General features: G+C 47.2%; 1 protein-coding gene across 2 annotated transcripts in view; it reads left to right on the forward strand.

Moving 5' to 3' along the window:
• SLCO3A1 (solute carrier organic anion transporter family member 3A1) overlaps positions 1 to 14,474 on the forward strand; it is a gene marked incomplete at its 3' end in the record, with an annotated part of 316,397 nt that overhangs the window by 269,308 nt on the left and 32,615 nt on the right. For both annotated transcript variants that reach the window (XM_079915152.1, XM_079915151.1), the window contains exons 5-7: positions 2,967 to 3,131; positions 8,154 to 8,352; positions 9,485 to 9,623. In XM_079915152.1, coding sequence (XP_079771278.1) covers positions 2,967 to 3,131; positions 8,154 to 8,352; positions 9,485 to 9,623 — 503 coding nt within the window. The remainder of the gene's footprint in view (positions 1 to 2,966; positions 3,132 to 8,153; positions 8,353 to 9,484; positions 9,624 to 14,474) is intronic.

Here is a 14,474-nt window from a genome sequence, read left to right on the forward strand (position 1 = left end):
AATTTATTACTTATTTTATTTATTTTATTTTTGGCTGCACTGGGTCTTCGTTCCTGTGCGCGGGCTTTCTCTAGCTGTGGCAAGCGGGGGCTACTCCTTGTTGCGGTGTGCAGGCTTCTCATCACGGTGGCTTCTCTTGTTGCGGAGCACGGGCTCTAGGCGCGCGGGCTTCAGTAGTTGTGGCACACGGGCTTAGTTGCTCCGCAGCATGTGGGATCTTCCTGGACCAGGGCTCGAACCCATGTCCCCTGCATTGGCAGGCAGATTCTTAACCCCTGTGCCAGCAGGGAAGCCCCTAAGCATAGATTTTAAGTGTAACCTCTTCTAGACAAATATTTGAGATGACATTTCTAAAAAAGTCAGATTATTATGAATGCTCGAAACCCTGTAAAAAATGAACAGAACACACGCATAAAGGCCAGTCCCTTGCAATAAAGCAGGTATAAATATATAAATACCATGGATTTAGAGTTGTTTTCTCACCATCTTTATTCTTATTCCTACCATTTTTAAAGTTTTTGTTTTATTTTGTGCATGTGTGCACACACATTTACTTAATCCAAGAGTTACCTTCCTAAGATTTTAGTAGTTTAACGAGAAACCACCATGGAACCGCTGAGGCCACCAGCTCTGGTTATTGTCTGGTTGTTTCTCGGTTGGGATGCAGAATCAGATTGCTCAGCCCACAGTGATTCTGAGCCTCCAATCATCTGGCTCAGTCCATTCCCATAGCTAAGTTCCTTTTAGTACGTCAAAGGATCCTTAAGTCCCTGTCTTATATAGAGATTTTCATTTTTGAAACTTGGTATCTTTCCCAGAAATGATAAATTTTATGTTGTGTGTATCTGCCAGTTCCTGACCCATTGTTCTGTTATTTTGATTTATTGAGCTTGTCTGTTAACGTTATTAAAAACTTATGTATCTCCTATTATTATTTTATTCTAATTAGTTGGGCCATTTAGAGGTTTCATCTCCTAGGAAATGAGATTGCGCCTGTGTAATTAGCTCTCTTCTTTAGGACAGCTGGCTAATTCATTACCTTGGAATGCAGTGTTAGACATTGCTCACCTGTTTATTTTGTATGACCATGGGCACTGATTGGTTTTTCCTAGACTTGGAATAGTACTTGCTACATCTGGGACTCTGTTTTATCTTTTTCTATTTACACAGGTGGAAGGAAACAAGTACATCACATGCCAAATGTTCCACATTATTATGAGTACAGCAGAACAGAGGTCCCCTAACTTATCACTGCTACACCACTTTTACACATTTTTGCCTATTTCCTTACCACCTGTACCGTCATTTACATAACTTTCTCTTTAAATAACTTTAAATCTACTTGTTTTATTTAACCTAGCATCATCTTAAGCTATGGTAGCCATGAAACCATGCATTTGATGTATCAGTTTTCTTTTAGTTAACTTTTTTTGTTTTTTTTTTACTAAGTGCACATCAAAATAATGGCATAAGTATTGAAATGATGGGGTTGTCCTGATACCCCCAGACCCCTTGCCTACTGCCAGGATATGTCATCACTCCATAGCTGAGGAGATCTGGTCAAAGACCCTGTACAAAGGATTCTAATGGCTGGAAAGAGCCAAATAATGTGATTACATTCAAAGGATTTTAAGAAACCCAAATCTCTCATTTGTAAAAGCACCAAATTAAAAGGAAATCTGAGTGGTTTATGAAACCACCTACTTTAGGAAAAACAGAGTATAATAAAATAAGATTGAAATGCATCACCTCAACAAAACCTGCTTTGGCTCCATTGGTAATTAAAGCGGTACACAAGCCACGAAGCGCTTTTGCCCACCATCAACTCCCATCTGAGCCCTGAGCATCAGGGCTGGGTGGGCAGCAGCTTCTAGGTTGCCTTGGGTGTTGAGGAAAGACCACCTGAGGAATAAGGAAGAGATGGAGCAAAGATCTGGGTTCAGAGCATTTAATGGAGGGAAGAGCCCTGGTGCAAAGAGCTGGGTGGGGAGGACCAGGTGCCGGTGGGGCTGGAGCAGAGGGAGGATGGAGAGTGATCAGAAGTGTGATCGGATAGCCAAGGGGCAGACTGTGGGCCATCGTACCAAGTGTGGATTTTGGCCATTGTGGAGTTTGAGTAGGAAGCTGATTTGACCTGATCCCATTGACTACTGCATAGGGGAGGATTATATTGGATCAAGAGTGAAAACCAAGACCCTAGTCTTCCCCAAGTGAAAGCTCATGGAAGCCAGGCGAATGTGGTTGTGAGAAGGAAGGGGGCTGGGTGGGTGGAGGCTGGATTATATATGTATTGTGTGTGCGTGTGTATGTGTGTATGCATATACGTACACTATCATTTCTTTCTTGAAACTGTTAAGATGAAATATATTTTCTTAAAAGAATAGATACATGTATATGTATACATGAATCACTTTGCTGTACACCTGAAACTAACACAACATTGTTGATCAACTATATTCCAATATAAAATTTAAAAAAAAAACAAGTTGCTGAAAAAAAAGATTAAATATATTTTCTTAACACGCACCATTATAAATATTCATCACAGGCATATTGATAATATATACTTAGATGTATTACTATAATTAATACATTTATAATTATAATACGATTAAGTTATATTTTCCCTTTTGAGAAACAAACCCCAAACTCCTCTTTTTTTTGGATGGAAATAACTTGTGATGGCTTATAAAATAGTGTTTCAAGTGTGCTGTAAAAAAAAAAAGAAAAGTCATGGTGTAGTTTCTCCTGCTTTAGTAGTTGTCAGTTTAGTTGACAAGACATCAGCATATATTTTGAAGCCAGAGTTTTCACAGTTATGGCTGACTTAACAGGTTATAGGCTTTGGCCTGAGCAACCAGGTGATTCCTGATGCTGTTTACTGAGATGGGTCAAAGTGGGGCCTTGGGGGCAGAAGGCCTGGGAGTGCAGTGTGTGACCTTGGTCCTCTGCTTCTCTCCCTGCAGTGATCCCGAAGGTCACAAAACACCTGCTCTCAAACCCTGTGTTTACCTGCATCATCCTGGCCGCCTGCATGGAGATTGCAGTGGTGGCTGGCTTCGCTGCCTTCTTGGGGAAGTATCTGGAGCAGCAGTTTAACCTCACCACCTCTTCTGCCAACCAGCTGCTCGGTGAGTCTGTTTCTCAGCCTCCCAGGAGGGTGGAGAGGGGCCGTCACTGCTTGTAATACTATAAGAATTGACTGAGACCCGCCCAACAGCCCAGACTGTGCTGCCCCTGCAGAAGCATATACATGTGGTCAGTGTGCAGAAGAATTTCAAAGGATTTTCTTGGAGTAAGATTTACTTGCCTGAGACAATTGCTAAAAGTACATGATAATAAAGAGTTAAAATGTAAAGTGTGCATAGGAAGCATTGTGACAGGCCAGGAAGTCCATAAATCAGTGTGAACTGGAGAACTGGGGGGAAGATGTGAGGAAGGAAGAGGGGAATCGAGATGGATCTTGAAAGTTTAGCAGGCTTTGGTCAAGAACATAAAAAAGCAAGGATATTCTTGGCAGCATAAAACCCACGGTCAGCAAATATAGAGGCTGGAAGCCGTATGCTCCCCTCTATCCCTGTGCCCATGGCAGATGTAATTAATGGATCATGACACTCCTTCTCCCCAAGCTCAAGCGTGATCTTACCAGTCTTCTCAGCAGTAGACTACAGGAATCTGCTTCCAGTCCTTTGGAGCTGACATGCTAAAGAAAACCCGTTTGCCCTCATGAGAAGGAGCATTCCTTATACGCAGTAGGGAAAGTGGTCTCATGGCGGAGGAAGGAGAATGCAGGGTCAAGAATGACTTCCAGGTTTCTGGCTCAGACAAAGGGTGGTACCATTTGTGAAACCTGGAAGTAGCAGAAAAGAATCAGATCTGTAGGGAAGGTTGTGAGTTCAGAGTTGAAGCTGCTGAGTGTGAGATGGCCGTGGTATATCTACATGATGTCCTGTGCATGGTTGAGGGCTGAAGAAGAAGATGTGGGTTGCATCCGTTTGTGCATGGTAGTTGAGGACACAGGAGTGGAATTTGCAGAAGGAAAATGTGTAGAATTAGAATAGAGGGGGTGAAACACTGCCCATAGGAAATACAGGAGGCCATAGAGAAGTTCAAGAAGCAACTCCTGAGAGAAATCCGTGGATCACGGGAGTCAAGGAAGAGATGATACCAAGAAGGAAGCTGTCAGCAGTGCCCACGCGTGACGCGGCCTCACATGTCCCTGGTCCCTTCAACAGCCAGGACGTCTTTCAGCCTGTGTCAGGGCTGTGTCCATGAAACAGCAGCAGGGGAGCAGCCCACAAGAGGGAAGGAATAGCCAGTGACTGCAGGACACTTTCCAGAGCTTAGTGGTGGAGGGACGGAGAGAAGACATGGTGGGCAGTGTGTATTGCAGTCAAGGGATTGGAGTAGTGACGGTGCTGTTGCTAAGAGACAGTTGCTATTGTGACAGGAAGGACTTGAGCAGGTGTCTAAGCAGAGGGGAAAGAACGAGCAGAGGCGATGTGCAGAAAAGAGAGGGAGTAGAGTGGACAGCCTTTGACAGAAGAGCTCCTCTGTTCTGAAAGTGCAGAAAAGGAGAGAGACACAAGGATGGCCCCTGAGAATGGGACAAGTCCGGCCTGGCAGTCGACAGGGCTCCAGCCCCGTGGAATTATCTTCTCTGTTAAGTAGAAGTAGATCATGTCCTGAGAGAACTGGGCGAGGTGATATTTTCTGATCTTCTCCTTAGCATTTCCTTCACAAAATGGCCAATAAACCCATGTAAAGGTGCTGACCCCTCATGAGTCATCTGGAAAACACATACGAACACCACGATGAAATACTAGTCCATGTCTGCCAGACTGATAATACCAAGTGTTGGCGAGGTCGTGGAGCCACTGGAACTCTCATACACTGCTGGTGGGAGTGCACAATGGTACAAGCGCTTTGGAAAACTGTTTGGCAGTACCCATGAAAGCTAAAAGCATATGCTTACGCTGGGATCCAAGCATTCCACTTCTGGGCATAAATCCAACAGAAGTGAGTGTTTAGGTCCACTCATTTATATATGCATAGGTACAGTATCCAAAACAGCTTTATACATAACAGCCCCAAACTGGAAACAACCCAAATATCTATCAATACTAGAATGGGTAAATAAATGATAGAATATTCATACAGTGAACTGTCATACAGCATGAGAAAGCAAGAGCTTGGATACATGCCTCAGTGTGGATGGATCTGACAGAGTTGAAAGACGTCAGACACAAAAGAGTACATATTTATGAGTTAAAAAGAAGAAAAGTTAATTAAAGTGATAGAGGCCAGAATGATAGTTACCCTTGAGGGTGGAGGGAATGGAGGCACCAGGGAGCCCCTGGGGCTGCTGGAAATGTTTTAATACAGGGGTGTATAAAGGGGCAAAAATTCGTCAGTGTTCCCTTAAGCTTATGCACTTCACAGGACGTAAGGTATCAAGTTAAAAAAAATTAAAACCCTACCAGCAATGATGTGGCCAGATCCCAGCACCTCTCCCTGGGAGCTGCTAGGGCAGCACAAGCCTTGTTGTTTTTCTTTTTTAACTAATAACTCTCTACCGTCCGCTATTTTATAAGTATTTCTTCCAAGAGGTATTAGCAAGATGCAGTCAGCCCTTTAGTACCTGTCTGACAGAGATAGGGTAAAATGTGTCTCTCTATAATTAAAGTTATAACTTCTTCATTACACCTACCATCTCTCAGGTTTTGCCCTCCGGCACCCAAAGAGTTTATCTCTCACTTCCTGATTTCTTTGCAGCAGCTCCTTACATTTTGATTACATTTGCTTCAGAGTTGGGGCTCTGTTCTATTTCAGGACAGATTTCCAAAGTTTTCTGTCAACAAACAAATCAGTAGTCTTCAGGGCAGAAGGTCAAAAACAATCTCACCTTCCTGCACCTGTTTCTGTCCCAGGGACTCTGTCTGTTAGAGCACTTGCACAGGGAGACCCTCTCCCGCCATGTGGAGAAGCAGCCTGGTGGCCCATCTGTCGGTCCGTCCATCCGGCTGGCAGCCCAGGCAGGCAGGACACGTGCCCTCTCCCTGTGCCCTACCCATAGCATCAGTCTGTTAGCGTGGACTCTGGAAGGCTGGCTGCAGGAGGGGATGGCAGGGGGCCTTTAGGGGACAGAGAGAGGCAGCAGAAGCGTAAGGCAAGGCTCGTGTCCAAAAATGCTTCATCAGTAGCCCCCCCCCCCCCACAAACCTAGGGGATGGACCCCTGCAGTCATCCTGGGCCATCAGCGCTGTCTCTGGGCCACCCACAAAGTCATCAGCAGATGGGGCAGAGTTCAGAAAAGAGCAACACAGATGATTAAGGGCTGATGGCATTGATGTATGCGTGAAGATAAAAAGGACTCAATCTGCATAGGTGAAGCTAATGAGGATGGAGTTGGGGGGAAGTTCTGATAGCTGCCCGCAAGCTAAGGCCGCACACACGTCAGGGAGGGAGAGGGCAGGCTGATGATGGCTTGGAGAAAAGGTGCTGAAAGCCTCTTATTGCCATAGTTACCATCCTCACCAGGGGCCGCTCCCTGCTGCCTCTGATGGAAAATGGAACAAAATGCAACCTGCTCTCTGGGCGTGGGCTCTGGCCATCAGTATTCACTCACACAGATCCCATCTGCTCGCTGTTCCGTTCATCTTGAAAATAATCCCCAGGCGCCCACTCTGTGCTGGGCACCGTGCTAGGCACAGGGAGCCGGGACTGAACAGGATGGAACGGTTCTTGTCCTCAGGGAAGCTGCATTTCAGGAGGGGGAGAGAGAACAAGAAACGAGAAATACCTGAGGCAGCTTCAGATACTGGGGAGAGCCATGCCAACAATAAAACAGGGCAAGAAACAGTAGGAAATCCCAAATGGGCTGCAGGACCAGTCTAGATGGGGTGGTCTGGGAAGGCCCTCCATAGGGCCCAGCCAAGTAAAGATAGAGGGTAAGAATGTCCTAGAACAGGAAACAGCAAGTGCAGAGACTGGGGGCTTGAACGGATTTGGCCTATTCCAGGGAGAGAGGGGAGGAGGATTGGGCGTAGTTGGGGGAGCGGAGTGGCCTGGGGTTTAGACAGGCAAATAGGATCATCTATACCAGGACGAGAGAGAACCAAGCACAGCTCCTCCAAGAGCATCAAATAATACAGAGATACTATGTTTTTCAAGAAGTGTAACTTGTGCTATTTCCTTTGCAGAGCTCAGCCTCCCTGATTGTTTTTCTCACCAGAATATTAAAATTAATTTGCATTCCTTTAGCACATACCAGCTGATTGATGTAGTCAGTTGACCTAGAGGTCTGTTGATTGGCAAGGAAGAGGCAGCCTAGACTGGAAAATTAGCCATGCACAATCTACACGGTAGATAAATGACACACAGTAATTTAAAGCCGAGTTTAGATGAAGTGAATCAGAACAGAACAAAACCAAACAGGAGATTGGAACGCTAGGATCCTTTGGTCCTCCTAAGATGCCCTGAGTCTCTGAGAATCAGAAATAACAGGTTTATGGTCCTGCTGCCTTGCAGATAGCTCTGTTTATAAGAAAGGGAAAAAAAATATATGCCAGTTACTCACCAGGAGCTACGAAACATATTAATTTGATTGATGCTGCTTCCTGAGAGGTCACGGGGCTGGTTAAAACACGGTCTGCACAGGCTGGTGAGTTCTGGGACCTTTGTTTAAACAGCCTCCAGACCCTTCCTTGCCTGAGGAGTGGGAGAAAATCCCCAATTTGATCCCCTTTCCCGCACCACCTGGAAAACGCACAGAGGGCACATCACTGCTCCCTGATACTTTTCTCAAATGCGCGTGCGTGTTCCCAGCTGGTCTGACTTGTCTCTCGGTTGTTCCCACACCAGCTGGGTGTGTTTCCCACGAGGGTTCCCCACTTAGCATGCAAGGTGTATGACTTAGACTCCTAATTATTGAGTTTTTATGTGTCTGTCTTCCCCAGTTTTCATGAGCTCCTTGAGGGTAGCAATGAGGCCACTAACAGACGCTTTGGGTCACAGTGGAGCAAGTGGCACCACAGCGGTGTCACAGGGAATCCTGTCCATGCAGGGCTCAGCCTCGGGCCTGGCACCCAGTGTCTGCATTGATTGGCCCCTCTTCCCTGGCTAATGGTCCCTGCCCCTCTGCTCTCCTCCAGGGATGACTGCGATCCCATGTGCCTGTCTGGGCATCTTCCTGGGCGGTCTCCTGGTGAAGAAACTCAGCCTGTCTGCCCTCGGGGCCATTCGGATGGCCATGCTCGTCAACCTGGTGTCCACCGCTTGTTACGTCTCCTTCCTCTTCCTGGGCTGTGACACGGGCCCTGTGGCTGGGGTTACTGTTCCCTATGGAAACACGTAAGTCCCAGAAAGGTCTCGCCACCCCTGCCTGCCCAGGATGCCAGGACCCTCTCTCCTGGGTAGGTTAATGGAGCCAGTTTTGTCCCTAGTGACCATGAGCTGCGAAGTCGATGATGCCTCTGCATCTTCCTCCCAGGGTTGAACAATCTGTGTGAACCTTCTGGGCAGAGAAGGCTGACTTCCACTTAAAGGCTCTCTCCCAGGGCGGCCAAGGGAGCACTGGGGAGACAGTCAGACATTCACTCCACAGAGGACTCAAATGCCAATTTTTGTCATTTGATTTTAGGAATGACGTGAAGATAGAAAATTAAAAATAAGTTTTATTTTCAAATTCAGCTTAAAATAAGAGACTTCAACAATTCCTTTTTTTTTTTTTTTTCTGGCCGCATGCATGGCATGAGGGATCTTAGTTCCCTGACCAGGGATCAAACCTACACCCCCTGCAATGGAAGCATGGAGTCTTAACCACTGAATCACCAGGGAAGTCCCAACAATTCCTTAAACCATCAGAAGCTATCATTAGACTCACATAGTAATTACAGGGTATGAGCCATAGTAGGTATTGATAAGGGTGGGAGGGAGAGATGGAGGGGAAAAAAGGAGAGAAGCATGGAAAGAAGTTAGCTCTTATAGGACAACTTACTTCCGAGTTATTATCCCAAGACTTTGAACTAAAGTCCAATCAGACTTGCCCTTAGAGGGAATTACAGAGAGTCCTTCCATAGCCAGCGCCAATAGCTGTCCCCCTTTCTACGTGAGACTCTGCAGCTGCCTTGGGAATCCAGTTTGGAGCATCAGGGCTGCAGCGTGGTTGGCCTGCAGGGTACCAGTTCCTCTCCACACCAGTCTCCTCCTCTGAGCAGGCCACCAGGCCTTCTCCTGAAGTTAAGTCAGGAGAAGTAGGGCCGGGCTTATCTGCCACCCTGCGAGGTCAAACAGGCAGAATGGGAGCACATGGCCAGAGGCAGCTTCTGTATATCCATGCACAGTCCAAGCACTGATGGCCCTCCTTCCCTGAACCACGACCACATTGGCGACCATGACCACAGAGGGCAGAGGGCTGTCACTGGGGGGATCCAACAGAAGTTGACCTTTCTCTGATGGGTTCCACGTTTCCTGTCTTTTCCAGCTCATCACCTGGCTCGGCCCTGGACCCCTACTCGTCCTGCAATAAAAACTGTGAATGCCAAACGGATTCCTTCACTCCAGTGTGTGGAGCAGATGGCGTCACCTACCTGTCTGCCTGCTTTGCTGGCTGCAACAGCACGGTATTGGTGATTTTCTGATGGGGTGGGATGGGGCAGGGGACTCAGACTCTGATGGGGTGGGATGGGGCAGGGGACTCTTGCCCAAGGGCAAGGGCAAGAGTGGGCAACCACACGTGTCCTCAACTTTGTGTTCCTGCGCTGTGAATTTATCTCAGCCTCTGCCCTGCTCTAGTGGAGGATTCTCCATCGGCAGGATGGGAGGCCTGCCAGGCCATCCAGCTGCTTCTTGCTAAATCAAATAGGTTTCCAAAAAGTGTCTTTGAGCAACTGAAAGTAAAAATTCAAAGGTAGCTCTGTGGAGCCAGAGGAAAAGATTATGGTTCAAAGAACTCACAAAAGGTATCAATGGAATGGGATGACTCTACAGGTAATGAGCTCCCCATCAACAGAAGTATGTAAAGAAAGGCTAGAAAGCCACTTATCAGGGAAGGCCTCTTCCAAACCTGAGGTTATGTGGCACTAATCCAACCTGTTCTCTGCTCAGTTTCCTTTGCCCTTTTCTTCTTAGCTAGATGCCTCCCACCTTTTTCCATCCTCCCACTATCATTTTTTTTTGGCTCTTTCCTTCTCAGCATGAATTACACAATTTGCTGTCAGCCTGCAGCTTTCCACATTCTCTGCATGAAAACTTGAGGCTAAGGGACTGCTCACCCAGTCCTGCTGATCCCACCTTGCAGGCGTCTCTTGCACCTGCCCTTCTGCATCCACACCACCACTGCCCTGGTGCAGGTCTTCCTCATCTCTTGCTTGGACCAGCATAGTAGTCGCCTCCCTGGCCTCACAACTCAGGATCACCCCCTGCTGGTCTGTCTTCTACACTGAAGCCAGAATGATTTCTGTAATACTGTATAGGACCCTTTCTAATGCTACTGTCAGCTAGAAGATAAGATCTAGGCACTGAATTGGGTTTGTGTGTGTCTTCAGCATGTGTCTTTCCTCCGCCATGCTCTTCAGCTGTGCTTCCTTTCAGTTGGTGGTATTCAGCTTTCCCCCACACAACATGTGTCTTTTCCTGCTTCTCCCTCCAATTGGACAACTCCTACTCACCTGTCAATACCCTACTCAAATGCCCCCTGCTCTGTGATACCATCCCTGCCCTCCTTTATCTTTGGGGTTCTTGACCCTGCAATCTTACTACCTGTCTCTCCTGGAGGCATTTCTCTTGTTTCACTGCAGTGATCTGTTTTTCATTTGCCCTGACCTGTGAGTTTCCTAAGTGAGAGCTGGCATCCACAAGTGCTCCAGAAACGTCCAGAAGTGTATAGATGGAAAGAAAGATAAGAAGGCTGAGTGGCTGCTTTCAAGGAACTTAGAGTTGAAATCATTTGTTTCCTCTCCTTTCCACATCCCGTATCTTTTGGGAGTAGTGATTTCTCCGAAGGAAGAAAAATTGATCATTTATTTTCATTTCCAAAGGTCTCATTTTTCCTTGCATTTAACATTTAGATTCTTGGCCGGTTACTACCATTTTTCTATAGAGAAAGTAAATCACCTTGGGGGGAGGGGAGCTGATGTTTTAAATTAGATGATAAAGCAGTTTCTTCAAGTGAGAGGAAATGAATTTTTAAAAAGAGATGGGACCTTGAGAATGGTTAAAATAAAAATTCAAGCTATTCTTTTTCATGACAGCAATTTCATTAACATTTTAATGTCCAAAAAGTTATATTATAAATCAGTTTTGGTTACTGTGCTGTTATAAGAATGAGATCGACTCAGTATAGGCTACTGTCCTGAGACCAAAGCAGTCTATTCCAGAGCATTTTCTGACCAAAAAATAGGCTAGAAAAATCCATGTCTCCTGATCTTGCATGGACTAGAGTCTTATTGAATAAGAGCCTAATCAGGCCCGGGTTTGCGTCTAGCTGCTGAAACAGCAAGCTGTGGAATGCAATTATCATCAGAGGGCAAGCTTCTCCGCTTCCCTCTGGACATAAGGTTTATTCCCCAGACACCTGCCTTTTCTTCACAGTACCGGAGGCCTCATGTTGTCTGCTGGGGTGCAGGCAAAGCAGAGAGGTGATATCCCCCCACAATTACAATCTCTTTCTCAAGAGATTGAGAAAACCCCAGGGCTGGGGTGGGAATAACACTCCACCCCGTGGAGGCAGATCTCTGGAGGCCCTGCCTTCCAATGGGTGGATGAGGGCTTTGGGGCCACAGAGCCACGTGTATCCTGGAAAGGGGCCTTTGTAATGGTCAAGCCCTAAAAACAACCACAACCATAAAACTTGGAACAGCAGCAAGTTTTTCCGAGAGCCGGTGCGGGCCAGGTGACGGGGCCTTCCACGTGTTCCTCATGGCCCGTGGCAGCTTGGCCCAGAGTCAGAGGAATATCAGTATTTTGAGAAAATGCCAAAACAGTGGATTCGATTCCTGGTATGTTTACTCCCTCCTCCTCTACCTCTTCCTTTCTTGTCTCCAAGCTCCCCCGAAAAACTCTTCCACAGACTACAGTCTTCTTCATCTCCCTTCCCTCTTTCCCTTTTTTGTATTTATTCCTTCTGCATCCACTGGAGTCCTTTCCCAGTGTCAACGCAACCATTCTTTCACCTATACCCCCAGCCCCGCATATATTGGGTTGGCCGAAAAGTTCATTCGGTTCGTGACTACATTAAAGTTTTTGGTGAAAATGAAAAATGTCTTTACTTAAAACCGAATGAACTTTTTGGCCAGCCCAGTATCTCACTCACCCTCGTAACAACCTTGGCAAGGAGGTGTTCTACTTATTCCCCGATTACAGGTTAGTCCCTTGCCCAAGGTCACACAGAACATGGTGGCGTTGGCGCGGGAACGCAGGGTCTGTCTGACGCCAATCCCAGTGTCTTCCTCTGACCCTGTGACTTCCCTCTTTAGGATCCCTCCCTTTTTTCCACGAGAAAGAAGTTCTCCGTGCGTGCCCCTCACAGTCGGGACATTGTGCTTTCACGATCTGGCCCTGCTGCCTTTCCAGCCTCAACCTCCCCCGCTCTGCCCACCTTCTGAGGAGCCACTAGCTGTGTCAGACTTCTTGGGGTGCCCCCAGCACACCCAGTTCTCTCTTACCTCCAGACCTTTGTCCATGCTGTTTCTTTCATCAGGGCTAGTCTTCCCCTAAGCCCTTCACGTCCCTAACACCTCCTTATGCGCAGCTGAGACGCCTCCTCCCACTTCCTCACTGCTTCCAGGGCTGCACTGGCACCCCTCCTGCAGAGGCCTCAGCACCTGCCCTCCCAGCAAGGCTCTTACTGTGGCCCCCTCCACTGGACTGAATGGTCCATGTTCGCCTGCGTCTCCATCACCAGTCCATCGCTAGGCTCCAGTATCCAGGGATGGGGTTCTGCTGTGGGCCATTGCATTCCCAGTATTAGCCATGGCTCTGGATAAATGCCCCAGGCTTTCTGCACACCCGGCTGGAGGGTCTATGCCAAGCTCAGCAAGCCCCAGGGTGCCAGGGGCGGTAATACCACAGCTGGCAGGCAAGTTGGTTGGCTGGTGCAGATTTCAATCCTAAACACCTCTTGCATGCTCATCTCTCCCCACTTGATAGCTTCCACCCAGACTTGTGAAAATTTCCCCTAACTTGATTAGATGCGAATAAGTCACTGAGGACATCATTCTGATTATTAGGAGATCTGGTTCACATTAGCGGTTTCCTGATATTAGACTGCCCTTCCTGCCCTGCTTTGGGGTTTTGTTTTTCATTTTCTGATCTCATTTCTCCTTGAGTGATAGTGATGGAAGTTTCCAGAATTGCATTTAATATACAACTCCTAATTCTTCTCATTGCATATGACCAGGAAGAGTGACGAAAAAGATAGCAAGCTAATTCTGTAAGCTTCCTTTGGCATGAATATATTGTCTGGATTGTTTCTGTACCTTTCACTCTCAGAAGTAATTATTCTAACAGAAAGCATGTTGGTAGCTGCTGATTGACTGCTGGAAGTTGTATCCTTTTGATGTACTGAATAATTGACTTAAAAAAAGCTTCTATCAGCCACCAATGGAATGTTGAAAATCAGTACAAGTCCAGCACAGCAGTTTGTAGGGGGCTAATGATAGACAACTAACCTGTTCCCCCATCCAGGCAACAAGGATTTATCGAGCGCCTGTTTGAGCAGAGCCCTGAGTAGGTGCTATGGGGGGAGGGGAGGGGGCAGCCCCATTTTGGATGTGTGCAGGGTGCTCCTCGTTCAATATCATGGGTCTCGGTCCTGGCTGCACATTAGAATTGGTTGGGAGCTTTTAAAACATGAGGCCTGAGGTCTATCCTCAGAGATTCTGATTCCCTCTTTCTGGAGTGGGACCCTGCCATCAGTTGTTGTTTTTTTTTTTTTTTCAGATTTAATTTATTTGTTTATTTATTTTTTGGCTGCATTGGGTCTTCATTGCTGTGTGCGGGCTTTCTCTAGTTGCGGCGAGCGGGGGCTGCTCTTCGTGGCGGTACGTGGGCTTCTCATTGTGGTGGCTTCTCTTGTTGCGGAGCGTGGGCTCTAGGCGCGTAGGCTTCAGTAGTTGTGGCACACGGGCTCAGTAGTTGTGGCTCGTGGGCTCTAGAGTGCAGGCTCAGTAGTTGTGGTGCACGGGCTTAATTGCTCTACTTGCCATCAGTGTTTTAAACACTCCCCCCCCCCCCACACACACAAGTGTTTTTGATATGTAACCAAGGTTGCGAACCACTGGGCACTGTTGACAGTTTGGGCTGCATCATCCTTTGCTGTGGGACTAGAGGATGTTTAGCAGCACCCCTGGGGCTCTACCCACCGGATGCCAATAGCAGCACTACCCCCTGCACCCTCTGCCATTTGTGAAACCACCAATGCCTCCAGATAGTTCCATAGGTCCCTGAGGGGGGGACAGAATACCCCCCAGTTG

This window comes from Stenella coeruleoalba, assembly GCF_951394435.1.
Source record: "Stenella coeruleoalba genome assembly, chromosome: 2".
Taxonomy (NCBI): domain Eukaryota; kingdom Metazoa; phylum Chordata; class Mammalia; order Artiodactyla; family Delphinidae; genus Stenella; species Stenella coeruleoalba.